Genomic DNA, 26,603 nt, shown 5'->3' with positions numbered 1-26,603 from the left:
GCTGGATTGGAGGGCTGAGAGAGACATCCATCACCAGCTGAGGCTTTGTCCTCATCCCACCCGAAGGACTGAAAAGCAAATAACGTTGTCCCTGTGTGGTTCGATGTTCTGCAGTGCCATGCCTACGTACCCAGCTTACACATGGCACAGCCGGAGGACGCCTGTCCTAGATCTCTTCCCGATACCCAATTCTGCCTAGAGCATGTCTTCTGTACACAGTAAGCTGAGGAGAACAGTCAACTGCCGATGATAATGACACTTAACAAGCATGATCACAGACAGCGCTTAAAAATATCGCAACACCTTTATTTAAGTCTAATCTCCTCATACTCAGAGCACTCCTTCAAGTTCACTTCGACATAAATGGGCCAAGTGTCCACACTTGTCAAGCAGGCTCTTCTACCCGACCATGGACCTCTTTCTTCCTCTCAGGCGCACTTCATCTAATTTTTTTAGCACTGGCCTGGACTTTCTGGAGAAGGTGGAGTAGCTCTTCAGAAAGGCTTCAAACACAGTCTCCGTATTGGGATGGGTACTGAGGAAGGCTTTCTCTAGCACGTAGAGATCAACCCCCTTATCTTCAGGAAGTGCTGAAACGAAACTGAGTCCAAAGTCTATAAGCACAATGTTCAGCTGCTCCACGGGCGGTTTCAGGAGCATGTTGGAAGTGGTGAGATCACCATGAATGAGGTCTTCATCGTGCATTCGAGCCAAAACCTGCCCGACTGTCCTGGCTAAGCCAAGGAGGCTCTGAGGCGTTTTCTCAGTCTCCATAGTAGACTGAATATAATCTCGAACAGTCACTGAGCCTTCAATTTCTTCCATGTATAAGCAGTTGGATGCATAGTCTACGAAAAAGACAACGGGAGCACATATCCCTGCAATCAAGACAGAAATGGTTATTGGATTAGATTCTTTCTTACTGTTAAGTTTAATTTTCAAGGATTGAGCCAGACTTTTACAGTGCACATCTGCTTATTTCAGGAAAAAAACAAAAAAACAAGATTTAGGAAAGCTGCAGAACAGTACAACGTAAGTAAGAAGTTTCCCCTGTTCATGCCCTGCAGGATTGTGCCTTAAGCCACCCCACAGCTTAGTTTAGTAGTGCCAAAGTGCCTTCCTCCTTTCCACTCTTTATGATTGGATTTCATTTGTCATACTTATCCCGAAAACAAAACAAAACAAAATAAAACAAAGAGCCAGAAGGTTAAGCTTAGTCAGAGTACGTTCTACCTCAAAAGGACACAAACGGGCCAAACAGTGTTGGCTGAAAGATTCACCTTTGCAGTTAGAAAGGATGGGTACAAATCCTGCCTCCCTTCCTTATTAGCTGTATAACCTAAAAGTCACACCAATTCTTTTAGCTTGTTTCTGATTCTAGAACATGAGAATGATCCTTCCAAGAATTCAAATCATTACATTCAAAGATTCAGTGAGTATTTATTTGACAATCAGGCCCAGCACACTATTCTAGACACTGAAGACTTATCCGTGAGGATACAGCAGGAACCAAAGCAGCTATGATCCCTCCTTAATGGAACTTACATCCTAGAGAGGGTGAAAACAGAAAACAGGAACACACAAATAACTTCATTAAATTCCCCCAAGGGCAGAGATGTCTGTTTGTCCTTACCGAATTTCCTCCAGCTCTCCCACTACCTAACAATGTTCTGGTGTAAAGCAGCTGCCTAAAGAATAGTAATGAAAGAAAGGATATGTAAAAGTCAAAAGCCAGTGTTTCTGAGTCAGAGCTTATGGGCTGAGAGCCTGACCGCCTGACTGGGTCACTCACTAGCTGTGTAACCTTGGGCAGTTACCTTCCCTCTCTGAGCCTCAGTTTCCCATCTGAGGACAGGGCGTACTGTGACGGAGTACAACGGTTTTAATGAAAAAGTAACAAACGATTTAATGAAACCGAAAAAGGGCCGAGCTCTATGTACCGGCCATACATCCAAACATACTGTGACTCCCATGTAGAGGTGAGGAAACCGAGGGCGAGGTTAAATAAGTTGTTGAAAGCCTGCGTAAGAAGCAGTGCTGTCGGTATTTGAACGCAGAGAGCCTCGCTCCACCGCAAGAATCTGTATTTACATCTAAGAAGTAATGAATGAGGGCGCCTGGGTGGCTCAGTCGGTTAAGCAGCTGCCTTCCCACGGGCTGGGGATCCCAGGATCCCAAGATCGAGTCCCGCGTGGGGCTCCCTGCTCAGCGAAGAGCCTGCTTCTCCCTCTCCCTCTGTCTGCCGCTCTGCCTGCTTGTGCTCTTTCTCTCAGTGGGTTGAGCCGCTGCCTTCGGCTCGGGTTGTGATCTCGGGGTCCTGGGATCGAGTCCCGCGTCGGGCTCTCTGCTCGGCGGGGAGCCTGCTTCCTCCTCTCTCTCTGCCTGCCTCTCTGCCTACTTGTGATTTCGCTCTGTCAAATAAATAAAGAAAATCTTAAAAAAAAAAATCTCTTAAAAAATAATAATGAATGGGGAGATAATGATCGAACACTGAGAGGGTACAAACAGGGAAACCAAGGCTCGGGGCAGGCCAACAGCATGCTCCCCGTCAGGGGCAGCAGACCTAGGAATTGAACCAGGAGCAACGGCTCCAGCACAAATGGTTCCCCCTGCTAGAAAACGCAGGTCCTCAAGAACGAAAGAATGACTAACGAGAGAGATGAAAGGACGGCATTTCGCAGCAGAAGTTCACGCGGAGGATAAAAAAGGAAACTGAGGCAAAACGGGGCGCGGCGCTCGGGGGAGACCCTCGCCCGTGTCCCTGGGGCCCCCAGGTCTCCGGGCCCCCCAGGCCTCCGGGCCGGGCCGCCTCACCTGCGCGGCGGCAGCGGAGCAGCGCCCGGGCCTCCTGCACGGTTCGCCGCCGGCCGAGCCGCGCCTCCAGCGCCGGATGCCGGTAGCCCTTGGGGAAGCGGTGCTTCACCACGGCCGCGCGGCCTTGGAAGTGGCCGCGGAACACGCGCGCCTCGGCGCCCTGCTTCACCAGCTCTAGGCCGCTCAAGAACCGGCTGCTCCGCTCCCGAGCTGCGGCTAGCGCCTCGGCCTCCGGCGCCGGGTCCTCGTTCTTCCCGGCAACAGTACCCGCCCCGGCGGCCGCCATGACGAAGCCCCGGCGCCGCCGCTCGGGGCCCGTCGGCTCTCTCCGGAAACTCCCGGCGATGTTCGGTTCGCTCCGTAAGCCTTCGGACCTCTTCGGCCACTCCAATGCCGGCACTTCCGCCTGTGGAAATGGCCCCGCCTCCCACATCTTCGGCTATCTCCGTAAGTCCTCGGCAACTCTCGGTCAGAGACTCTTCTTTGCCCTCCTGGGCTCTCTCCCGCAGGGTTGAGTCTGATGGTTGGCCTTGGTGGCCCCGCCTCCCAGTTCTTTGGCTCCTTCAGCAAATAGTTTACTAATGGACTCTTTTTTTTTTCTTTTTTTAAAGATTTTATTTATTTTTTATTTGACAGATAGAGATCACAAGTAGGCAGAGAGGCAGGCAGAGAGAGAGGGAGGAAGAAGCAGGCTCCCTACTGAGCAGAGAGCCCGATGCGGGGCTCGATCCCAGGACCCTGGGATCATGACCTGAGCCGAAGGCAGAGGCTTTAACCCACTGAACCACCCAGGCGCCCCTTACTAATGGACTCTTAAGAGCGTGCTAGTTTGGACGGTAAATTATATGGTCACCCTATGGGTGTTAGAGTGGCGGCGGGGTGTGGGTAGGGGTACAGTCTTAAATAAGGTGATTAAGAAGCCTTCTGCGAAAAGAGAAGGCTTCTGTGGACAGGTGACGTTTGAGCCCTGTGAGTGGGTGCCTGGAAGAAGAGTATTCCAGGCAGAAGGTCTAGCAAGTGCAAAGGCCCTGGGGGAGAAGTGTGCCTGGCATATTTGGGGAAGAGCAAGTCTCTGTGCTTTAGTTTCTCATCTAAAAATAAGATTGTAAATAATATCCATCAGGGATGTTTTGTGAGGATTAAATGAGGAACCAGGGGTAAAACACATAGAACTATGCCAGGCATATGAGAAGTATTCCGTAGATGAAAGCTGTTATTCTTTATGGAGGGCTTAATACAACAGCTATTAAAAGTAGGCTCCCAGCATCCAACCAGTCTTCAGGGGGATGGGCCTCCCTATAGGGCGGTACCCCAGAGCCACAACGCACTGTAGAAGACCATCCCTTCCCCCATTCTTGGCTGCCAGTGCTCAGAGACAGGAGCGAGGCGGTTTGTGTGGCTTACAGCAAGAACCCTGACTTGTACCATCACTGAACGGCTGGGTGTTTGGGGACTGCGTTAGTTAGGCTGCAGGATAAGCTGCTATGAAAAGTGACCTCAGATAGTGGCTTAATTATGAGAGATCTTTCTTTCTTACGTAAAAGTATAGACCTGGCATCCTCAACTTGGTTGCTCCCTTCTAGGAATCTATTCCCGTTGCCCCCGCCCCCTAGCTGGCAAGAAGTGGGATGAGATTTGGGACAGAAGGCTAAGAACTCGATCCAGAGTTCCACAGATCACTTCCACTCACATCCTATTGGCGGGAACTCAGTCACACGGCCCATGAAGCTAAGAAGGAAGCTGGAAAACCTATTCTTTTTTTTTTTAAGTCTTTTATTATTATTTTTTTAAGATTTAATTAACTTATTTGTTTGACAGAGAGATCACAAGTAGGCAGAGAGGCAGGCAGAGAGAGAGAGGGGGAAGCAGGCTTCGTGCTGAGCAAAGAGCCCAATGCAGGGCTCAATCCCAGGACCCTGAGATCATGACCTGAGCCGAAGGCATAGACTTTAACACACTGAGCCACCCAGGCGCCCCTGGAAAACCTATTCTTTAGCAGGGCAGTCATGAACTCAGCTACAGCTTTGGGAAAATATCACTAAAAGGAAGTAGTGGAGGAATTATAATGGGACAATTAGTGAACTGCCACGGTTTTGATATTTTAAGCGGCAAGCAGCAGTTTTGTCAATTAAATAGCTTATTTAGGATAAATAATAAGTTCATTTATTATCCAACAGAACAAAACTATAAGAAGTAAGGGGTCCCGAGTGTTCTTCAGTCACTTTATGATATTCAGGACCCAAGGTCTTTCCATCTTTTTATCTTTATGTCTGTATTCATCCCCTTTGTCAGCCTCAGCTTTGGCCCCTATGCTTGTCACAAGACGGCCACCAAAGTTCCACACATGTTAGGAGAACACAAAAAAAAAAAAAGAGGAGAGGGGCTACATCCTATACACTTCTCTTTATTTGGGAGAAAACCCCTTGCTGGAAGTCCCTCGTCTCCCACCCACTAGGCTTCCTCCACAGGACGTTGGCCACAAATGGTCCATGCGTCTTTGCTTTAGCTGCCGAGGCAGCTGGAAAAGTGAGAATCTGGCATTTTTGGTCTGTACAGACAGACACCTGCTCTGGAAGCAAGGAGGAAGGGGGCCAGGCGTCGCCACTGGGGAGGCAGCCTCAAGTCCCTGATGCACTGTGTGATGGAGAAACGAGCATCATATCTTTAAGGTTCAGATTTCTAGTTTTACCATGAGAATTGTTTATTAAGGTGAAATATTAAGATGTTGCTTGTGAGGGTGCCTGGGGGATGGATGGCACTCTTGGCATGCTCATTTTCCTCCCCCCATCACCGGGACCCTGTTTGAAATAGTGAAGAAAGGCCCTTTCGTCCAAGGGTTGCTATGACACCAGCCCTCAGCTCTGCAGCCCCTGCATTCCATTCATACCCGGGCCATGCCACCTTCTCAGGCATCAGACCCTTTGTGTGGGCACAATGTGGTTTCCAGCAGCTTTCATCAGCCCAGACTACTCAGAGCTCACCCAGAACCAGTGCTATTTACAACGCCTAGTTTCCCAAGTTTGTGGCTTCATTATCATAATTGTTAGTGACCACATAGCCATCTCCGTGGTTACCAAATTTGTCTGAACCCCTCCTTTGGAAAATCCTCTGTGCAAACATATTTACAAGTCCCAGGCTCACTGTGGCCAGACTGGTTCTTGCTTCTATCATAGGAAAACCTAGTTTAAAACCTTTCAATGGCTCCCCATTGCGCTTAGGATTAAAGACCCACGAGGTCCTACATGGGACCCTTCTGTCTCTCTTCTAGGCTCATCTCCGGCCAAGCTCCCATTTGCTCTCTGATCTTCAAACACCTTTGCCTTCTCATAGTCTCTCATTCTTACCAGGCTCCTTCTTTTGTTAGGGCCTTTGCATCTGCTATTTCTCAAAAGAGAAGTGCTCTTCCCTCCCTTTGTTGCCTCGACCCATCCAGACATTTTTGCAGGCTCAGTTCAAGGGTCACTTCCTCAGGGAGGCCATCCTTGACTTCTCAGAGGAGAGAAACCCAACTTTGATGAGTTCTGACATCTCTTTTTGGCATCATCACGGACTTTCCTTTTTTGTATGTTTGTATGACCATTTAAGGACTGGCACTTCCTGAAGGCCACTCTCTGTTCTTGCCTTTTGGGCCTCTCCATTGGGCAGCACACAACGTGGCAGGTGGCTTTGCCAGAGAGGGTGAGTGACAGATCAGAAGAGGGTGGGCGAGATGGAAATCACCATCTTTTATAACCTAATTTCTGAGATGACATCCTTCACTTTTGCTGTATTAGAAACAAGTTGGTCAGTCCTGCCCACCTTCTTGGGAAGCCATTTTTGAAGACGCTTACTGAAAGGACCCATTAGATCATTTCCGTTCTCACTTGTGAAGAGGGATGCTCCATTCTCTAGGAGGGACAGAGCCCGACAGCAATCCTGCATATCCTCATGAATTTAAAGTGAGCCACAGAGGTCGAGAACATCTAGGAACTTCATGCCCTTTCTAACATACAGCTTCTGTAGGTTATCCCATGGAAATGGAACAGCCCAGGCCTTGCTGTACTAGGCTCCCATATTACCAATCTGTCATAGCCACCCTAACTCAGGAAACCAAGGGGTAAGCAACTGCCCTGACCCACTGTTCCAACCTGGGATCCTCTAGGGGCTGGACAGATCAGAAACATAGCTCCTGGCTCTGTCTGCCAACACTGTTGTCCAATGAATGCAGATTAACTCCTCCGAGAGAGAGAGAGAGAGAGAGAGAGAGAGGCCAGTAACTCAAAGAGGCCAGGGTTTGGGAAAGAGAAAGGGAGAAATTTATTTGGGATGCAGGCAGCCGGTGGGATGGTTGGTGACAGGTTCAAACCTTAACACCTGACCTCTCCTCCCACAAGACAGACACCTGGGTTTTATAAGGAGAGGACCAGGGGGCTACTGCAAGACACCGGGCAGGGAGTGTGTGATCACGAGTGGGGTTGGTATGTGTTCAGTACATGATCATGGGCAGAGAAGGGGATGTGGTCTTCTAGACACTCCTTTGCTATTGGATCTTTTCTGGCCTGGCGATTAGAATGTTCCTGTCATTGCAAAACATCTTCATCAGTACAAGAAAGTGCAATGAGGAATAAGAACAATGGGTTTCCGTTAGAGCATGAATTAAGGGGTCTTGTCTATTTCTGGCTTTAACTCTTGGGGTCTATAGCTGAGTAAGGACTCACAGACATCCACGTGACAATTCTGGATGCTCACAGATGGAGGAGGAATTGTCATGTGACAATGGCCACGAGGCCTCCTTGGACTCTTCTCCATCCCGGAAAGGCAACAGAGTGGGATGGAGAAGAGCCTGATTTCCTCATAAGTGGGCTTGACTCCCTGCCCAGCTACATCCTGTGTGTCCTTGAGCACAACAGATCTTATTATGCAAGCCCTTTACTTCACCTCCCTTTGTCTCAGTTTCCTCATTCATAAAACAGGAGCAAATGGTAATAGTTACTATCTCATGAAGCAGTTGTGAGGGTTAACAGTGAGCTAATACATGCAAAGTACTTAAAGTGTATAATTATCACTTAATAATCTATTGTTCCTATTATTATCGCTGCATAACAATTTACTCCAGAACCTTGCACCTGAAAAGCACCCATTGATTTTACTCCTGGAATTTGCAGGTCAGGAATCCAGACTGGAAACAGAAGGGACAGCTTGTCTCTGCACCACAAAGTCCGGAGCCTCAGCTGGAAAGATTTGACGGCTAGGAGCTGGAATCATCTGAAGGCGTGTTCTGGAAGCAGGGCTGGATGACTTCAAGAGGAGGACCACCCACTGGTGTGTCCACTCATGGCCCTTCTGTGCTTTGGGCTTCTTCACAGCATAGCAGCATCTAGGAGAGGCTCAGGGTACCCAGTGCCAGTGTCCCAGAGCCGCAGCCTCAGGAGTCACGCAGTGCCAACTCTGTGCCACCTACTGGTTGAAGCAGTCGCAAGCCCACTTAGATTTCAAGGGAAGGAACAAAGAATTTTGGAGCCCTGTTTTCAAATTGCCCTACTGAGGATCTGGGTGTGTTGTTTTCAGAACTGTACAAGGGTCCCCTGGCTCAGAAGGTCTTGGTGGTGCTTCTTTGCCAAGAGGGCTATATGTGTCTGTGGCACACAATCCCCGCTGGGTGAGAGCATGACTCACGATGCCCATGAACCAGTGTCTCCGTGTGAACATGCCACGAGAGGCTGGACAAGCCTGTGGCCATGTGAATGTAGGCCTTATCAGTGCATTTTTGCCTGAGGAGAATTAGTGGGGCGTCCCCAGTCTGGTTCCTTTCTAGAGCTCATATATGGAATTGCTTGCCTATGTTCACACGGATGCCTAATGAGAACTTAACTGTCGCACACCCAGAACAGAACTCTGCCCCAAGCCTCTCCTCTCCCAGGGGTTAAGTCCTTGAGTCTGTTTGCCATCAGATCTACTTTCCTCCACCCTCGCTGCTCTTCCCTTTGTCCAAATCAACCTCTCTCTCAACTCCCAACAGCCTCTTCCTCTTGGGTTCCCCTAGTTCTGCTCTTGCTCTCTATAACCTACTAGAACTCTCCAGTTATTTCTTGTGTCCATGGGAATAAAATCCGCATTCCTGGCCCTGGTTTCCCAAGGTCTTAAAAGATCTGGCCCTTGCCAACCCTTCTCTGCACTTTTCCCACCAAACCTTGTGCTCCAGACACCGTGGCTTCACATCCCTTCTTCTTTATATACTCCACAAGCTCCTTCCACCACGGCAGGGCGCCGCCCTTGCCTTCGCTCTTCCCTCCGCCTGGAACCTCAGGTCTCAGCTCAAACATTCCCCCCCAGCCTTTCCAGACCCCCAGCTGGGGCAGCGACCTGTGCCTGTACACCCCAGCGGCCTAATTTTCTTCTCTGCCTCACCTTCACCACTAGTCAGATATTTCTTTTCTTTTTCTTTCTTTCTTTCTTTTTTTTTTTTTTTTAAGATTTTATTTACTTAATTGACAAACAGAGATCACAAGTATGCAGAGAAGCAGGCAGAGAGAGAGGAAGGGAAGCAGGCTCCTGGCTGAGCAGAGAACCCAACTCCCGGCTCTGATCCCAGAACCCTGGGATCTTGACCTGAGCCGAAGGCAGAGGCTTTAACCCACTGAGCCACCCAGGCGCCACTAGTCAGATATTTCTGCGCTTCCCCCTCTAGAAGGCAAACTCCACAAAAACAACAAAGAATGTCTTGTCCTTCCAGCCCACCACCTAGCACAGCGCCTGTGGGTCCTCCGGTGGTGTCCCAACCCAATTGTCCAATGAATGCGCCGTGGTCCAGGGGAGCGGGTCTGGGCGGCTGAAGCGGGTATATGAGTGTCCTGGTTGGTCAGCAAACGTGTGATTGTGTGTGTGAGTGAGTGTGTGTCTGTACAAGGGCTGGAGAGGCCAGCAGTGACCGAGGGTGCTCTTTCCCGTGGGGAGCACAGCAGAGGGCAGCGTGTGGGGATCCCCACAACAGGGATGACGGTGGACGGGGACCAAGAGGAGGTTAGTGGGTGGGGACCCCCAGCCAGGCCCGGGGCGGTCCCTGGCTCCCCTCGTCCCGCCTCCCTGCACAGGGGGCCCGAGTTGGCCTACGTGGCGGCGGCGCAACCGGCGGGCGGGCTGGGAGGAGGGACGGAGACGGGAGGCGGGCCGGAAAGTTAGTTGGCGGCCGAGGCGGGGACTCCGGCGGGGGGGATGCGCGCCGGCCCCAGCGCCCCCAGCTCGCGCGGGAGTCGTGCTCGCCATGGGTAAGTGGAGCTCGGGGGCTGCCAGCGGGGGAGCCCCTGCGACCCCAGCCGCGCGCCGGCCCCGGCCCCCGCCCCCGCCCCCGCCAGACCCAGTCGGGTGGGGACAGCGGGCCCTGGCTGGGCGCTGGGAGGGGACACGAGAGCACTTCCTTCACTGCTCCTATCTGCCCAGAAAAAAGTGAGCCGGGAGTGCTCTGGACTTGACACTGAGCGCGAACTCCTGGCAGACCCTCTCCCGACCAATTCAAGTCTTGCAGCCTCTCCCCGCCTCCCCCCTGCAGGGGAAAATGCTCCTATTGGGCAGATAAAGGAACAGAGGCTCCGAAACGAGCAACTTGATGAATCCGTTTGCTGCACACTTCTGTTGCCAGGCCTCGGGAGGCTGCCATGAACAACACAGACAAAACCTCTTCTTTGGACGTATTGGATGTGGGGAGACTGAAGATTAGAATCCGCAACTGGGAGGGGAGGTGGCAGGGAGAATAGGGTATTGCTTTGTTGCTACAGGAAACTGGGATTTCCATTTCTCTCTCTGGATCCTGAGCCTCATTCAGTCATCAGTCGTTCATCCTTCTGCTGTGTGGCAGGGGTTGGGGACTCAGTGGTGAACAAAGCTGATGACAGTCCTGTCTTCCGTGGGGCTGACATTCCAGTTGAGAAGCTGGAAAGGAGTAAATGAATGAAATAATCTCCAAGAGTGATAAGATGCTGTGGAACACAAAAAACGAGGTGGTGTGAAAATGTTGAGGGAAGCAGCTTCTTTAGCTTCGTGGGTCCTGAAGGTCTCCCAGGGTAGGAGGCACTGGGGTGGAGGCATCACTCAGAAGTAGGTGTGCTACAGTCTAGAGAAAGAGTAACAAGGGGGCAGGGATAGCACATGCAAAGGCCCTGAGGCACCAGTGGGCTAGTGTGGTCCGGCCAGTGTGACTGGAGCACAGTGGGCAAGGGGACAAGGGTGGGAGGGAGGTCAGAGAGTTAGGCAAGGGCTAGACTGTGAGAACTTTGTAGGCCATGGCGAGAAGTTTGGGTTTTATTCCAAATGACATAGGAAGCTGGAGAAGAGGTTTAAGCTGGGGTGGGACATGACCTGAATTGTGTTTTAGAAATTCAGTCTGGATTATTCTGTGGAGAATCCTAATAGCTAACAGTGGCTACAAGATAGGTAGGCATATAAGGTAGATACTACTATTACCCAAATTTGTAGATGGTGACACTCAGAGAGGTTGATGAGCTGCCCAAGGTCACACAGCTATGGAGTAGAAAAGCTGGGATAGAAGCCCAGCACTCTGGCTTCGGTCTGCATTCCAAACCACTGTACCACCCAGCCTCTCCTGCAGAGTCATGGTACAACTGGTCACCAACTCCAGCTCGGACTCCACAGTATATGCTCATAACCCTCAAGGTGCACTGCCCCAGAGCCTGAGGGAAACACAGGCCCAGAGAGGTCCTCCCAAGATCACTAGCTTGACCTTGGACCCTCGCACCTGCCCCTGCGATCCCTTTGCTGCCTCCTAAGTTAATCCAGTGGCTGTTGACTGAGCATCTTCTGAGGGCAGAGCTGGGGCTGGGTGGAAGCGGGGAGGGAGGTACAGACGAACTGGTCCTAGGTTCTGTCCTCCCCATCATCCCAGCTGCTTTCCCAGGCTCCCTTTCTCCAGGATTGGGCCTCGGGTGTAGACCTGGATTCCAGTCCCCATCCTCCCACTTCCAGGTGTACCGTCTAGTCTACTTCTCTGACTCTCAGCTTCCTTATCTGTGAAACGACCCCGCCCCCCATAAAAGATGCTATCACAAGGCTGCAGAGAGAATGACGGGAGCAAATGAACAAAAGGGCTGAGCTCACCACCTACATGTGGCAAATGGTCTGCGCATGCGAGCTTTTCTGTTTCTTTTTCTTTTCCTTTTTTTTTTTTTTTTTTTTTAACCACATCTAGTGTGGGGACCCTGGAGTCAGTTCAGTCCCTGCTCTGTCATTTACAAACTGTCACCTTGGGCAGTGTCTTCACCTCTCTGTGCCTCAGTTACTTCATCCGTAAAATGGGAATGACAGCCATGCCTGGGTCACAGGTTTGCTGTAGGAATTAAGTCAGCTGATGCAGATACGGCTTCCCGAGGGAGAGGCAGGCTGGCTGTGGTGAGTGCTCTGGGAATATTAGCCATGTTGGGACGTTTGGAAGCCAGCCCTCTGGCTGAGGATAGTAGCAGAGTTCAGTGTCACTCTCGTTTCTCCCTGGAACCTGAGGGAGAGCTGTCGCAGCTCTCTGGCAGGGAAGGGACCCAATGCATGTGACTTCTGGTGGGGAGACTGTTCTGGTGTCACCAACAAGAGGCTCCCTGGGACTTGCAGCCGGTGATACATCCAAACCTCCAAAACCTGACTTCTTTCCCCTTCCCTTGCTCCCTGATTCTCTCCCTGGGAAGCTCTGTCCTCTGCAGTGAGGGTCTTAGAGGATTAAGGGATTTTCTCCAGTGTGAGACAACTTCACATACAACCTTTTGTTGGTTTGTTTAGAAAGGGAGAGTGTGTGTGTGTGTGTGTGTGTGTGCACACGGCGGGCGCTGCGCGCGCCCGTGTGTGGACCAGGGGAGAGGCAGAGGGAAGGGAGAGAGGAATCTTAAGCAGGCTCCAAGCTCAATGCAGAGCCTGTTGTGGGGCTGGATCTCACAACCCTGAGATCATGACCAGGAGTCAGACAATTAACTGACAGAGCCACCCAGGTGCCCTAGACAGATAATTAATAGAAAGGGGGAGCAGTTCCCAAACCCAGGCTGGGCCCTATTTGGGGGGCCAGGATTCACTCCTGTGGAGTCTGGCCCCTTCCAGGCCCTAGACCTCTCCAAAGAGACCTCTGTCTCAAGAGCCAGGACACTTCCTCTCTGGCTTCCCTAAGCCCCCAGAGCCCCTTCATCCAATCTTCTGTTTATTCAACAAGTATTTACTGAGCGCCAGGAAGTGTCCTCAGCATGGGGGAGACAGCTAAGGACAAATAAAAAAAAAATTCCTGTTCCTTTGGGGTCAACATTCTGGTTGTAGAGAACAATAAATATGTGAAACATAGGGGCGCCTGGGTGGCTCAGTGGGTTAAGCCTCTGCCTTCGGCTCAGGTCATGATCTCAGGGTCCTGGGATCGAGTCCCGCATCGGGCTCTCCGCTCAGCGGGGAGCCTGCTTCCTCCTCTCTCTCTGCCTGCCTCTCTGCCTACTTGTGATGTCTCTCTGTCAAATAAATAAATAAAATCTTTAAAAAAAAATATGTGAAACATATAGTTCTTTCAGACGTGAGAAGTACCTTGGAGGAAAACCAGCAGGGGATGGGCATTAGAAGTGCTGGGTGGATGGGGAGGTTGGTCTTTTTAGGCCAGAGAAGGCCTCCCTAGAAGGTGATGTTTGAGCCAAGAGCAGAGGGAAAGAGAGAAGGAGTGGAGGGGGAGGGCTCTCCTGGCAGAGGTGACAGCTGGTGACAGGCCTAGAGTTGAGTCAGACAGGAATGAGGAGGAACAGCAAGGAAGGCGGCAGGGCAGAGGAGAGAGAGGGAGAGAGAGAGAGAGAGGGAGAGAGAAGGGGGGTGGCACGCAGGCAGGGCCCGCAGAGCCTTGAAGGCCACTCTAAGGACTTCGGGTCTTTCCAGACTGAAGTGGGACCCCCAGGGGCTCGGCACAGAATGACTCAGGCTTTCACAGGACCCCTGGGGCGGTCACACAGCATTCTGCCAGGTTCAAGTGTATCTGACATGGCCCCTGGGAGGCCACCTGCTGACACCTCCCTAGTCCCCCAACTCAGTCCTCGGTTCATGAGGCGGAAACCTTACCGAGCCCCTCTGGGGCATCAGGACAGGGCTGGGGCCCAGGAGGCACAGGCAGGAAGTCTCCATCGCTGCCCCGCCCGGTTTAATGAGGGAGACACGGCAACAAACTTGAGATGCTGTCAGCAGCCAGTGAAGGGGGGAGGCAGAGTTGGTGAGATGGGAAAAGTGTGGCTTGGAGGAATTAGCCAGGGCCGCCCCTGGTTTGCCTTAAGCAAAAAAAGAGAGAAGAGGAGGGGAGAGGAAGGGAGGGGAGGGAAGAGGAGAGAAGAGGAGAGAGAAAAGAAAAGAAAAAACTAGGACCAAAGGAAAAAGGGATATTTCTTAGTCACTGAGAAGTTCATGGATTCAGGCGCTGGGGCTCGGACAGTGTTGTCAGGGACCCCCCAGGGAGAAGATGGCCCCAAGCGGCTCCAGGCAGGTAAACTACCAGCTTAGTGCCTTTGGTGAGCAAACACACTGACCCAAAGTCAGCCACGTGGCTTTCATCGCTTCCCAGGGCCTGGGAACCTGCTGGTTGGCCAGATCTGGGTCAGGGACACGGCCCTGGAGCTAGGCAGTGGGGGTGGAGGTGGGGGCGGTCCTTTGTACCCAAACCAGGAGACTGAGAGACAAAGCACAGGGAAAGGCAGTGACCCCAACAGAGGGCGGGGGATGCCAGAGAACAGAGATGTAAAACTCCAGGCCCTTGGGGGAGGTGACCACGAGCTGGGACTGGGGAGCAGGAGTGGGCCTGGGGGGTGGGACAGGGGGTGCAGGGGAGGGCAGAGGGACATGAAAATGGATGGTGTGTGCTGGGAACAAGTGGGGGGGGGTTGAGGGGGAGGGGAAGTGGGGACAGAGTTGGGGGAGGGGAAGTGACTGAGGAGCTGGGCTGGGGCCCCCAGCTCAGGTAGGGCCTGGAAGGACATGAGAAGGAGTTAGGACTTAGCAGAGGCCGTGGGCGCCAGGAAAGCGTAAGGAAGGGAATGTGCTTCCCTAGTCTTCCTAATGACCCTGACTCCTTGGGGGCTGTCCTTCATCGTTGTATGAGACACTGCTGGTTCGCTGTTGGGGTTGTTACAAAGATGAGTTGAGAGACTAAAAGTCTTTGCACAGGGGAGCTGCGCCATAAATGACGCCGGTTATTATTACTATTTTATTTCACTATTCTTTTTGCTCCTCTGCTCTTAACCACTGTGACCTGAATCTGCCCCGGTGCATTTTCCAGCAGGACCTGTGGACAGTCAACTTGGCCTCTGAGCCCCTTGGCTGGGTTTCCTTTCAGCTCCAGAGGAACTGAGGAAATGGCAAACAAATTCTGTTTTCACTTAATTGCCTCACATGGCTTAAAGGAACCTTCCCTTCTGGCAGCAAGCTCCAGGAACCGAGGGAGAAGGGGCAAAGGGAGGTGAAGACAGGGCAGGACCCCCTCATCTTCCTAGCGTCTCATTGATGGTCATGAACGGGAAGGAAGCACATGGCCAGCCAGGGAAAGGAGGGGGTGAGTTCCCAGGAGGGCGGGGTGGGAGGGAGAAGGGTGAGCAGAAATGGGCACTGAGCCTTCCACCCACGAAACTTCTCCCCCTACACAAAAATCACCTAATAGACATGGGGAGAGGTAGAGGTAGGAGAGAACAGCGCAAAGTCATACTATGCCAAGGTCTGGAAATGGGGTGGTTAAGGGGGCGGATTGTGGCACCAGACCGCCTGGCTTTGAATCTAGGTTCAGCTCCTTGCTGCTTTTGACCTTAGACAAGCCACTTCACCTCTGATGGTCCGTTTGTTCATTTATAAATAATTCAAAATCCCACCCCATGAAGTTATATTAAATTAAAAAGATGTTATTGCACTTAAAGTGCCCAAAGCAGTGCCTGATTCAGAGAAAACACTCAGTGAATCTGACTGCAGTATTATGAATGTTCTTGTCAGGCCCAGGATGGGTGTGAGTGAGATAGATACTGCTTTATTAATCTAGATGCTTCTAGAAGTATGTAAGTGCAAGTATGTGAATTAAGCATTAAGAGTAACCTGTACCTGCATTGCCGGTATGGGGGCTGCGAGCCACATGTGGCTGTTTTTAAATTTCAATTCATGAAAATTAAATACAATTTTAAAATTCAGTTCCTTCATCACGTGAGCCCATGTTAAGTGCTCAGGAGCCATATGTGCTGGTGACCACACCCTCTGCTCAGTTCAAGCCTCCCAACACTTGCCTCCATCCACTGCAAATGAAATTCATTATTTTCTTCATGACCTAAAAAGTTCCATGTGACCTGGCCCCTGCCTACTTCTGCCTCATTATCTCCTATGGTTCTTGCCACCCTGACCTTACTGAAAACACAGTGATTAAAAGCCAGCACTCTCCAGCTGCATCAGTCACGCACTTGCTGTGTGACCATAAGAAAGTTTCTTAACATCTCTGAGCCTTGGAGGATGATGCTAATCATAATGTGTTTTAGGGTTGTTGTAAAAAGGAAATGGGTAGGGACACCTTGGTGGCTTAGTCAATTGAATGTCTGTCTTTGGCTCAGGTCATGATCCCAGGATTCTGGGACAGAATCCCGCATTGGGCTGCTTGCTCAGCAGGGAGCCTGCTTTTTCCTCAGCCTACCACTCCCCCTACTTGTGCGCTTGCTTCCTGTCTCTCTCTCGGACAAATAAATAAAATCTTAACAACAACAAAAAAAAAGAATTAAATGAGTAAATGTGTGTAAAGTTCTTAAAACAGAGCCTGGCACTTAGTGTCCTGTATGCACTGGCTATTAATATTAGTGGTTATTGTTCAAACATACCAAAAACTGTCTTGCCTCAGGGCCTTTGTTTTTGCTGTTCCTTCTGTCTAGAATGTTCTTCTCCCAGATTTTACATGGCTTTCACTCTCACTCAATTCAGATCTCTGCTCAAATCTTCTCTCTTTGAGAGGTCTTAACTGACTACCCTATTTAACACAGAACTTCTCCATCCTTTTCAATCCACTTTCCCTGCTTTTCAGAATGACATCTATTACCACCTGGAAGTTATGTATAGATTTACTTATTGTCTGCCTTTTCCTACTAGAATGTCAGGTGCTTGGCAACACCACTGTATTGCCAGCTCCAAGAACACTGTCTGGCATGTTGTAGATACCAGATAAGTAAGTTTTTGAATGACTGGATGGGCAGATGCACGGACGGATGGGCAAGTGTGTGGATGGGTACGCAGGGGATGGAATACAAAGACTGGTGGCTGAATGGCTGTATTTTGGGTAGATGCATCAAGAAACAGATGGATGGTGAATTTAAGAGTATTTGAATGGACGAATGGATGGATGAGTATGTGCTAGCTAGAGCCAATGGATGGATGATGAAGGGGTGGATGGGTGATGAGATGGAGTGGATGGATGGATGGATCGGTAGATGGAGGACAGGTGATGGATGCATGAATGTGTGCGTGGGCCGGCGGATGGCTGGATAAATGGATGGAGTGGATGGATGGAGGGATGGATGGAGGGATGGATGGAGGGATGGAGGAGATGGATGAAGAATGAAGAGGATGGCTAGACAATGGGTGAATGGATGGATACATGAACGCATGCTGGAGCAGATGAAAGAGTGAATGAGTGGATGGAGTCGGTCGGTGAACAGGTGAAGTGACGGATGGATGGAGGGATGAAGGAAGAAGTGGATGGGTGGATGGATGGATGGTGGAGGGATGGAGGGATGAAGGAAATGGATGGAGGGATGGAGGGATAGATAGAGGGATGAAGAGATGGATGGAGGAATGGATGGAGGGATAGAGGGATGAAGGAGATGGATGGAGGGATGGGTGGAGGGAGGGAGGGATGGAGGAATGGAGGAGATGAATGAAGAATGAAGAGGATGACTAGACAATGGGTGAATGGATGGATGCATGAATGCATGCCGGAGTAGATGGAAGAGTGAATGAGTGGATGGAGTCGGTCGGTGAAAGGTGAAGTGATGGATGGATGGAGAGATGATGGAAGAAGTGGATGGATGGATGGATGGATGGGTGGATCAGTGGGTAGAGAGATGAATGACAGTAGTTGGGTGGAGGGGCGGGTGGATGAAGGAAGGAGTGGAAGGATGGATGAGAGATGGATAGATCAATAGGTGAATGGACAGGGGAACAGAGTGGGTAGCTGGATGGATACAGGAGGGCTTGACAGATGGAGGGGAAGTTCAGGGATGGATGCTGTGGCAAGGAACCATCCTGAACTCTGCTCCTGTTGCTTTTGTTTTCCAGGCCGTCCCCAACTGCTCCTGCCCCTGTGTGCCTCTGTGTCTCTGCTGGGTGGCTTGACCTTTGGTTACGAACTGGCGGTCATATCAGGCGCCCTGCTGCCCCTGCAGCTGGACTTCGGGCTATCCTGCTTGGAGCAGGAGCTCCTGGTGGGCAGCCTGCTCCTGGGGGCTCTCCTGGCCTCCCTGGTGGGGGGCGTCCTCATCGACCGCTATGGCAGGAAACAAGCCATCCTCGGCAGCAATGGAGTGCTCCTGGCAGGCAGTGTGAGCCTGGGCCTGGCTGGGTCCCTGGCCTGGCTGGTCCTGGGCCGCCTGGTGGCTGGCTTTGCCATCTCCCTCTCCTCCATGGCCTGCTGTATTTATGTGGCGGAGCTGGTGGGGCCACGGCAGCGGGGAGTGCTGGTGTCCCTCTACGAGGCCGGCATCACCCTGGGGATCCTGCTGTCCTATGCACTCAACTACGCCCTGGCTGGCGTCCCCGGAGGGTGGAGGCATATGTTCGGCTGGGCCGTGGCTCCTGCTCTGCTGCAGTCCCTCAGCCTCTCCTGTCTCCCTGCCGGTACCACTGAGGCTGCACCCTGCAGGGACCTCATTCCTCTCCAGGGAAGTGAGGCCCCCAAGCTGGCGAGGCCGAGCTACTCCCTTCTGGACCTCTTCAGGGCCCGGGATAACATGCGAGGCCGGACCGTGGTGGGCCTGGGACTGGTGATCTTCCAGCAGCTAACGGGGCAGCCCAACGTGCTATGCTACGCCTCCACCGTCTTCCACTCGGTCGGCTTCCGTGGGGCCTCCTCCGCCGTGCTGGCTTCCGTGGGGCTCGGCGCCGTGAAGGTAGTGGCTACCCTGATGGCACTGGGGCTGGTGGACCGAGCGGGCCGCAGGGCGCTGTTACTGGCTGGCTGTGCCCTCATGGCCCTCTCGGTCAGTGGCATCGGCCTCGTGAGCTTGGCTGTGCCCATGGACTCCGGCCCAGGCTGCCTGGCTGTGCCCAACGCCAGCGGGCCGTCTGGCCTCCCTGGAGACTCAAGCCTGCCCCGGAGGCCTGTCACTCCACACCCCCCACCAACGACCCGCCAGAAGCCAGGGGAGCCAGGCTTGCCAGCCTCTAAGAAAATCAAGACCCCCACAGCCCCTCCGTGGCCTGTTTTGGGCACCGCTACCCCCACGCCCCCCTCCGCCCCGGAGCGCGCCGCGCTGCACTGGGCCGCGCTGGTCTGCATGATGGTCTTCGTGAGCGCCTTCTCCTTCGGGTTTGGACCAGGTAGGCGGGTGTTCTCTGGCAGGGACTCTGCAGCCCCCCACCCCACCCCACCCAGCGGGAAGGTCGGGGACCCTGTCAGTCAGGGTCTCAGAGGGACACTGGAGGTGACTTGACCGAAATGCCAGGGAAGCTTACACTTTAGGGCTCCTTGCTGATGCGGGCACTCCTTCCACGGGCCCAATTTTCTGTTTGTAGGCTTTTGTTTAGTTTTCTTATAAAGGGTCCCTAATTATTTAAGTTTCAGGCTTCATGAAACTTCAGTTTGCCCCTGGGTAGAACACTCAACGGGTTAACTCAGAAGGGGTTCTGGGGGCACCTGCATGGCTCAGTCGGTTCCGTGTCTCCCTTCTACTCAGGTCATAATCCCAGGGTCCTGGCATTGAGCCCCACATTGGGTTCTCTCTCCTGCTGCCATCTGCTGTTTCTCCTGCTTATGCTCTCTCTCTCTGTCAAATAAATAAAATCTTAAAAAAGAAGGGAGGGAGGGAGGGAAGGAGGAAAGGTTTCTTGCAGCAGTGTGGGGGAGGCCAGGGGAGGACTGGGTGTCCCGAGGCCGAGATTCTGAGGAGTCACATTGTTGGGGGGCTGCCCGCTGGACCATGGGTGCCAGGCCCCGGTTCCCGCCCCAGCCCATGAGTCCTCCCTGCGTTGCTGTCCTAGTGACCTGGCTTGTCCTCAGCGAGATCTATCCCGTGGAGATCCGAGGCAGAGCCTTCGCCTTCTGCAACAGCTTCAACTGGGCGACCAACCTCCTTGTCAGCCTCTCCTTCCTCGACCTCATCGGTGAGTCCTCTGACCTAAGTCCATGGTCCAGGTCCTTCTGTTCCAGGAACAGTGGCCTGGGTGGGCTCTTCTTGGCTCAGCAAGGTTGCATGGCCATCCGCAGCTGGAAGGCGGCAAGATTCTGATGCCCAGGCCTGGGGCAAGTACCAGCCCCTGGAGTCAGGGTGGGTGGGGGTCAGCTTCACCCAACCATGTGGACAGACGTGGGGGAGATGGTTCCTTGAAGGAAAAGTGGGGTGCTAGTATCAGCAAAGTGGGGACAGAGGCTGGCAGACAAAGACAAGGGAAGACATGACCCTCGAGGCTTCGACCCCTGATAATTCCAGGCCCCATCAATGAGGGGGCCGACTTGATTGACAGCCTGGGAGTCAAAGTTGAAGGCGGGGAGGAGCCTCCGTCTGGAAGCTGGCTCTGATTGGTGTAGTAGGGGAGGGAACAAAGTCCCGGTGGGGGGATGGGGGAGTCTGGAGGCCTGAGTGTGGACCTGTGGTCCCTCCCCCACAACACAAGCGTTTGCACAGACGTGCACGCGCATGCACACACACAGACGTCCATTGTTTTTATTGTAGCCCGAAAGCCCTCACATTAAAGCAGGGGAGTTTTTGAAAATTTCCTTCTTGTAGCCGCAGAACGATTCTGTAAATAAAACTGTGCGGAATGTAAAATTCTCCAGGCCCGGCAGTGGGCGGTAGTCCCTACCCTCACTGGTGAGAATGTGGCTGAGACCAGCAGGTACTGGGCCGCCACCTGTTCTATTCTAAACCGGCTCAAACAGGCTCGTGCCCACCTGCCGGCAGGACACTTCTAGTGTGGGTGACGCTCTGATCTCATATCTAGTCCGGGTGACACTCTCTCTTCCTACCTCGCATTCGAACCTCATCTGAGCCGTGGTGGGGTGCGGTGGGAATTATCTCCGCCCAGAACACCGGAAAGGGTCTCTGAGTCGCTAAGATGCTCCTGGTCCAAGGAACCAACGTGGGAGAGGCTCCTTCCCTGTGAGCCCCAAGGCACACAAGTTCTTAGGGCTCAGTTATGCCCCCATTTTCTGCAGCCAAGCATTTCCTCCTCAAAGGCACAGCACCACTCCCCCAGCGCTGCCCTGCTGTGGGCTGTGGGAAAGCCTGGTTCAAGATCATGTCCACTGTGCTTGTCTCCCAGCACCCCCCCCCCCAACGCCGTCTTAGGGAAGCCAAACTTCTTCCTGTTGCCTCAGTCTTCAAGCATCCCCTTTATGTGGAGTAAATGAGGAAGAGAGGGACAGAGGGAGGGGTAAGGAGGGAAGGAAAGGAGGAAGATGAGGGAGGGAGGGAGGGAGGGGAGGGAGGGAGGGAAGGACAGAGAGAAGGAAGGAGGGAAAGAGAGAAGGAGGGAGGGGCTTACTAGAATTGTATCATACCCTTCCCATCCCCATTTCACACATGAGGCAGTCCATCTTTCCCAAGCACCCCCCACCCCCGGCAGGGAGAACACTAGAACCGAGCCCCGCTCACTCCCGTCCAGCTCTCTCCCCGCTGGTGTGAGGATGAAGTGGAGACCTGCCTGGTCAGGGGAGGGTGCTCAGAGGCCATGACCTCTACAGGTGAGAATGGCCACGACTCTGAAAGGTTATCTGTGCTTCTGCCTCCGCAAAGCCCTTCTCTGCCCTGGGCTGCCGGACTTCACAGGAGCCGGGGTCGTCCTGGGCCTTCACCCGAGGCTCCTGGAAGAGGCGAGGGCTTGGGAGCCGGCTGGGAGTCAGACACAGGCTACACGGGCTGAAACTCTATTCCCTGGACAGTCACTTCATTCACCCAATAACCAGTTTGGTTTTAGTTTCGGGGCTGGGCTTGGCCGAGGCGGGGTCCTGTAGTTATGCTGCTGTTGAAGTGAATGCCGTTTCCCCCTCCACTCATGGTTTCAGATTATGACCTCAGTCTGGTGAGTGTCTGAGAGGTAGGTGACTTTCCCATACCAACCCGATGCCCACGCCTGTGTTTGCGGGTCTCGGCCCTGGCCCTTTGCCTGCCTCTGGAATAGCCAGTCAGGCTCCTGCTTTAAGGCGCTTATCTGACAGCTTGTTGTCGTAATTCTGCACATCGAACATCTGGAGAATGTGCTTTGGGTGAGCTGATTGGCGTTGCTCACCCTGGAACCAGCCATTAGGCCCAAGCTGCGCCCCTGCCCACGCTTCTGCTCTCCTGTTCCCAGGCGCCATCGGCTTGTCCTGGACCTTCCTGCTCTATGGGCTGACTGCTGTCCTCGGCCTGGGCTTCATCTATGCATTTGTCCCTGAAACAAAAGGCCAGTCCTTGGCAGAGATAGACCAGCAGTTCCAGAAGAGAAGGTAAGAGGACACAGGGCTCGGGAAGGACTCAGAGCATATCCTGAGCAAATCCGTTCAGGGTTTACTCCGTGTACTTTCCCTTTCCAAGAGGGTGTTTTTCTCCTCCTCGTGACCATGTTACAGTGCCTGGACACAGTCCGTTTTGTCTTGTCTTCGTACGGAAGCTGTTTTCCTGGAGTTGTGTCTTCCTAAAGCAGAGTTTCGTTGGACTTCAAGTCCCAGCTCATGGGAATTTCAAAAACATGCAGTTACGGAATCGCATGAGGTCAGAGTAGCAGGATCTTAGAGTCTTGGAAGCTTAGAGAATAGAGCTTAGAGAATAGAGCTTAGAGAATAGAGAATAGTATAACTGTGGCCTTTTAAAGTCACACATGCAGAATTGCGGGCTTAATCTACTCATTCAGCTGGTGTTAATATTAAGTCCTTACTACGTGCCAGGCCATGTGTGGATCTTGGGAAATGTGGCCAGGTAAGATGGGCAAGGTCCTTGTCCTCATGGAGCTTCCATTCTGGTGGAGAAGGGGGACAGAAAACAAACAAGCCAACAAATGCAGCAACAAGAGCATTTGGCTAGTGATATGTATCTGAAGAAAATGAAACAGGGAAATATGTTGAGAAGGCCTGACTGTAAGAGTAGGGAACAGTGGGGGTTGTGGCTAAATTAGAGTGGGAGGCCAGAGAGGACAGGCCTCACTGAGAAGGTGCAATTTCAGTTCGTGAGAAGGAGACAGCCATGTAAAGATGAGGGGGAGGAGAATTCCAGGTAGAGGGAACAGCAGGTGCAAAGGCCCTGAGGTTGGGAGTGTATCCCGCATATGCAAAGAACCCCAAGGAAGCCAGTGTGGCTGGAACAGAGGGAGGGAGTGTGGCCAGGAGGGGTAAAAGATCAGATCAGCCAAGTTGGTAGGAGCTCAGTCATGTAAGGTCTTTGGATCATAGAGAGGAGTTGAGAATCTTAGCATCATGGGGCCTTGGGCTGTTCAAATAAGAGAATAATAGGAGCATCAGAAGACACCTAAAAACACTACCATCCTACATATCCTTGGCAAATGCCCCTGGTTCCTTCTTGTAGTAAGGGGAGTCATCAGCACCTAACTGCCCGTTCTATTCCTAGGAGGCCCTAAATGACTAAAAAAATAAATCATTCTAAGTGGGAGTCGGAACTTGCCTCCTGCACTGCCTGCCAAGTCCCACCCCCACTCCCCAGCCCCTGAAGGGATGCAGAACTGGTCCACTGTAAAAGCCTTTAACCTGCTCCATTCCACCCCAGAGGGATCTCTGCCAGTGGAACACCCCAGTGTGTTGGCTGACCCCTCCACAGGCCCCTTGGCGACCCAATCCTTTTGGTTAGGAAGTAGATCTGGTTGCTCAGGATAGTCTCAATGTGGGGGGTCCAGGGCTGGGGTGGCGGCTGTGCTTCGAGAGGTCATCCAGGGCCCCAGGCTCCTCCTCTCTGGGTGCTCTGCCGCCTCTTTGATAATGACCTTTCCCACATGGCCTATGATGGAGAGCCACCACAGGCCTACAAGAGGGAAGGGAGAAAGGGGATACAAAGCCTGGAAAAGGCACCTGTCATTTCCACCGACATCCTTTGGACAGAACCTGGCTATACTTACGTGCGGGGGAGGCTAAGAAACAGGTGCTTTCATTTGGGGAGCCCTGTGCTCCACTAAAATTCAAGGGTACTGTTACTAGGCATAAGGGGGGGATACAGATACCAGGAGCCATCTGGAATCTCTGCCATCCTGGCTTTCTTGGGAGAAGATTCCAGAACCCCTCCTCTGGAATGAGGCGCTAAGGAGGCAGAAAGGCAGGTAGAAGCCACCTTGGGGAGAAAGCAGGAGGTAATTGAGGGGAGGGTCAGGCTGGACCTGGGGACTCGGGGTCGCATGGCAGAGCCTGGGCCAACCTGTGGGGCAAAGAGTCTGCCATGACTTTAGGAGGAGACAGAAAAATAAGGGGGCGTTGCCAGGGGCTGGCAGTCATCACTTCAGTCCCTATAGTTCAGATATGAGTCCCTGAGTTCAGAGTCCGCAGAGACAAAGACATTCTACTCTCTGCTTGACAGGTTCGCCCTGAGCTTTGGCCCCAGGCGGAGGTCCGCCCGCATTCCGTACACCCGCATTGAGGTCTCTGCCGCCTCTTGAAGAGCCCATCTGCCTGGAAGATGCTGGAACCATGGCTTTAGCAGGTAGTCTCCAGCTTCCTGCTTGCCTGGCTCCTGGAGCACGAGTTCTCGGAGGTCCTGTAAGTCATCCCTGCTCCAGAGGAGGTCTTTGGGCCCAGGTGAAAGAGCAGAAAGTTTGAGAACCCAAACGTCTTCCTTTTGACTGTCAGGCTCTGAGGGGTCCTGAGGATTTGCCTTCTTGCCTCAGTGTCCCCGCGTCTCTGCACATCCCTGCAGTACTTATAATAACAACATCTCATGGAGGCTGTTGCTTTCTCAAAGAACCTCTAGGATCCCAGCCCTGGAAGGAAGTTTCCTCTGGTCTCACCCCCAAATCCAGATGAGGATACTATCTTCTCTGCTCTGTTTTCCCATCTGGCTGGAGATTTCTGGTGAGGGGAAGCCTGCTTTGTTAATTCACCAGCAACTCGGACTGGTGGAGGGAGAAGATGCGTGAGTTCCAACCTTGCTTCTGTGGTGTCATGGCTGTATGACCACAGGCCTCAGTTTTCCCCATATGTATAATGGGTGACCTGGACCAAGGTGTTCTTAAGATCGCTTCCTCTGCCAATGAGCTGGAATTCTAAGTGCTGCTAAGATAGCGCGTATTCAGCATGGCCCCTCCTCCTAAGTGGTGGGCCATCTCTTTAGTGAAGTCAGTTTTAATTAGGGGAGCCAGCCGTAAATAGAATTCCAGAATCGTGGGCACTAAAACCCAAGAGCTTCCACGGTGCATGAAGCCAGCTCCAGGAGCTATTTCCAAGATGTGCAGGAAAGCTTTGCAGAACGGAGGTGGGTTTGGAGGCCAACAAGCCCGGCTGTTGGCATTGCCTGTCTCCTGGGCGCTGTTGACCTTGGCTTGCTAACAGTTCTCACTAGCCTCAGGTCCCGCATCTGCAGAATGGGGATGATTAGGCCCCCGAGGTGTACTTAACCCCTGTCTTCCTGCAGGAGGGTCTGCAGCTGGTCCTATTCAGCTAGTCGGGGCCTGGCAGGGAAGGGTGTGGGGGGGTGAGGTTTCTGCTCCCCGTGTTACTCAGGTGCCCACCTGTGGGACCTTGTTCAGGGTCAGACCCTGACAGGTGAGTCAGATGGAGACTGAGCAAGAAGTCAGGCTGGAAGTCACCAGAGGAAGGGCCTGGCAGGAGTGAGGTACCAGATGCTGAGGAAAATGAAGAGCTAAAGCAGACTGGGGAGCCGGTGTGGGAGGACGCTTTGTCGTCCATGCCTGCTCCATACCCACAGGACTCTCGACTTCTCTCCTCTGGTTCTAGATGCTTCCCTTGCACCCAGTGATGGGCAGGAGGCGCCTCCCATTACCTTGTGAGAGCCCCTTCTTACATTTTCAGGACTTTGGCCAGCTGGCTGTTAAACAGCCATTTAAAGATAACTTTAAATTAAAAAGTTAGAACTTTAATTTAAAGATAACTTTTAATTAAAAATTTAAAACTCCTTTTAAATGATGGAATATTTCAGTAAATTATATTAAAAGCCAAAGTAATAAATACTAAAACCTCATCACTTCCTTACTTTGCTACATTTTACTGTCATCTGGGCTCTTGAGGTGAGGTGCATGTAGTCTGTCTACAGACAGACACAGGGGAGATCCTCCGTGTCTCCCGATTCTGGGTACGAGGGTGACGTGGCACCACGGGGATGGGGGAAGCCTACAAGGCAGCTTGACTTATTGTTTCCTTGATGTTCCAGCCTTAAGCCTGTGATGGATAAAATGTTAATAATGTAAATTAACCTTGCGCGTGTGTCGGTCAAGTCTGTAGCTGAGACATGGCGAGTGGCCCTAAAATTTGAGGGAATAGTCTTTTACTTTCGAATGCTATTGCCCAAAGCAACATACAGGTGGCTCACACCATCTCTGAAGGTGTTCTGACCCACATCTTCCTTGTTCTACTTTCGTCTGACTCATTAACGTCAACAGCGCCTTCCCACCTTCCCGTCGAAACTACGCCCGCTCTGCAGAGACCAGAC

At 52.4% G+C, this 26,603-nt stretch overlaps 2 protein-coding genes across 2 annotated transcripts; one reads left to right on the top strand and one right to left on the bottom strand.

Annotated features, from left to right (window-relative positions):
* Nucleotides 1-285: 285 nt before the first annotated feature.
* Nucleotides 286-3,267, bottom strand: TP53RK (TP53 regulating kinase). Its single transcript, XM_044262296.1, has 2 exons — nt 2,815-3,267; nt 286-878 (listed from the first exon to the last, which is right to left on the bottom strand). The coding sequence occupies exons 1-2, from the start codon at nt 3,245-3,247 to the stop codon at nt 400-402; spliced, it is 912 nt and encodes a 303-aa protein (XP_044118231.1). The 5' UTR covers nt 3,248-3,267; the 3' UTR covers nt 286-399.
* Nucleotides 3,268-9,992: 6,725 nt separating this feature from the next.
* On the top strand, nt 9,993-26,371 carry SLC2A10 (solute carrier family 2 member 10). Its single transcript, XM_044262910.1, has 5 exons — nt 9,993-10,058; nt 18,085-19,344; nt 20,005-20,127; nt 22,315-22,450; nt 24,519-26,371. The coding sequence occupies exons 1-5, from the start codon at nt 10,055-10,057 to the stop codon at nt 24,595-24,597; spliced, it is 1,602 nt and encodes a 533-aa protein (XP_044118845.1). The 5' UTR covers nt 9,993-10,054; the 3' UTR covers nt 24,598-26,371.
* Nucleotides 26,372-26,603: the final 232 nt, after the last annotated feature.

This window comes from Neovison vison, chromosome 8 (genome assembly GCF_020171115.1).
Source record: "Neovison vison isolate M4711 chromosome 8, ASM_NN_V1, whole genome shotgun sequence".
Lineage (NCBI taxonomy): Eukaryota > Metazoa > Chordata > Mammalia > Carnivora > Mustelidae > Neogale > Neogale vison.
This window is presented reverse-complemented; position numbering and strand designations above follow the sequence as displayed.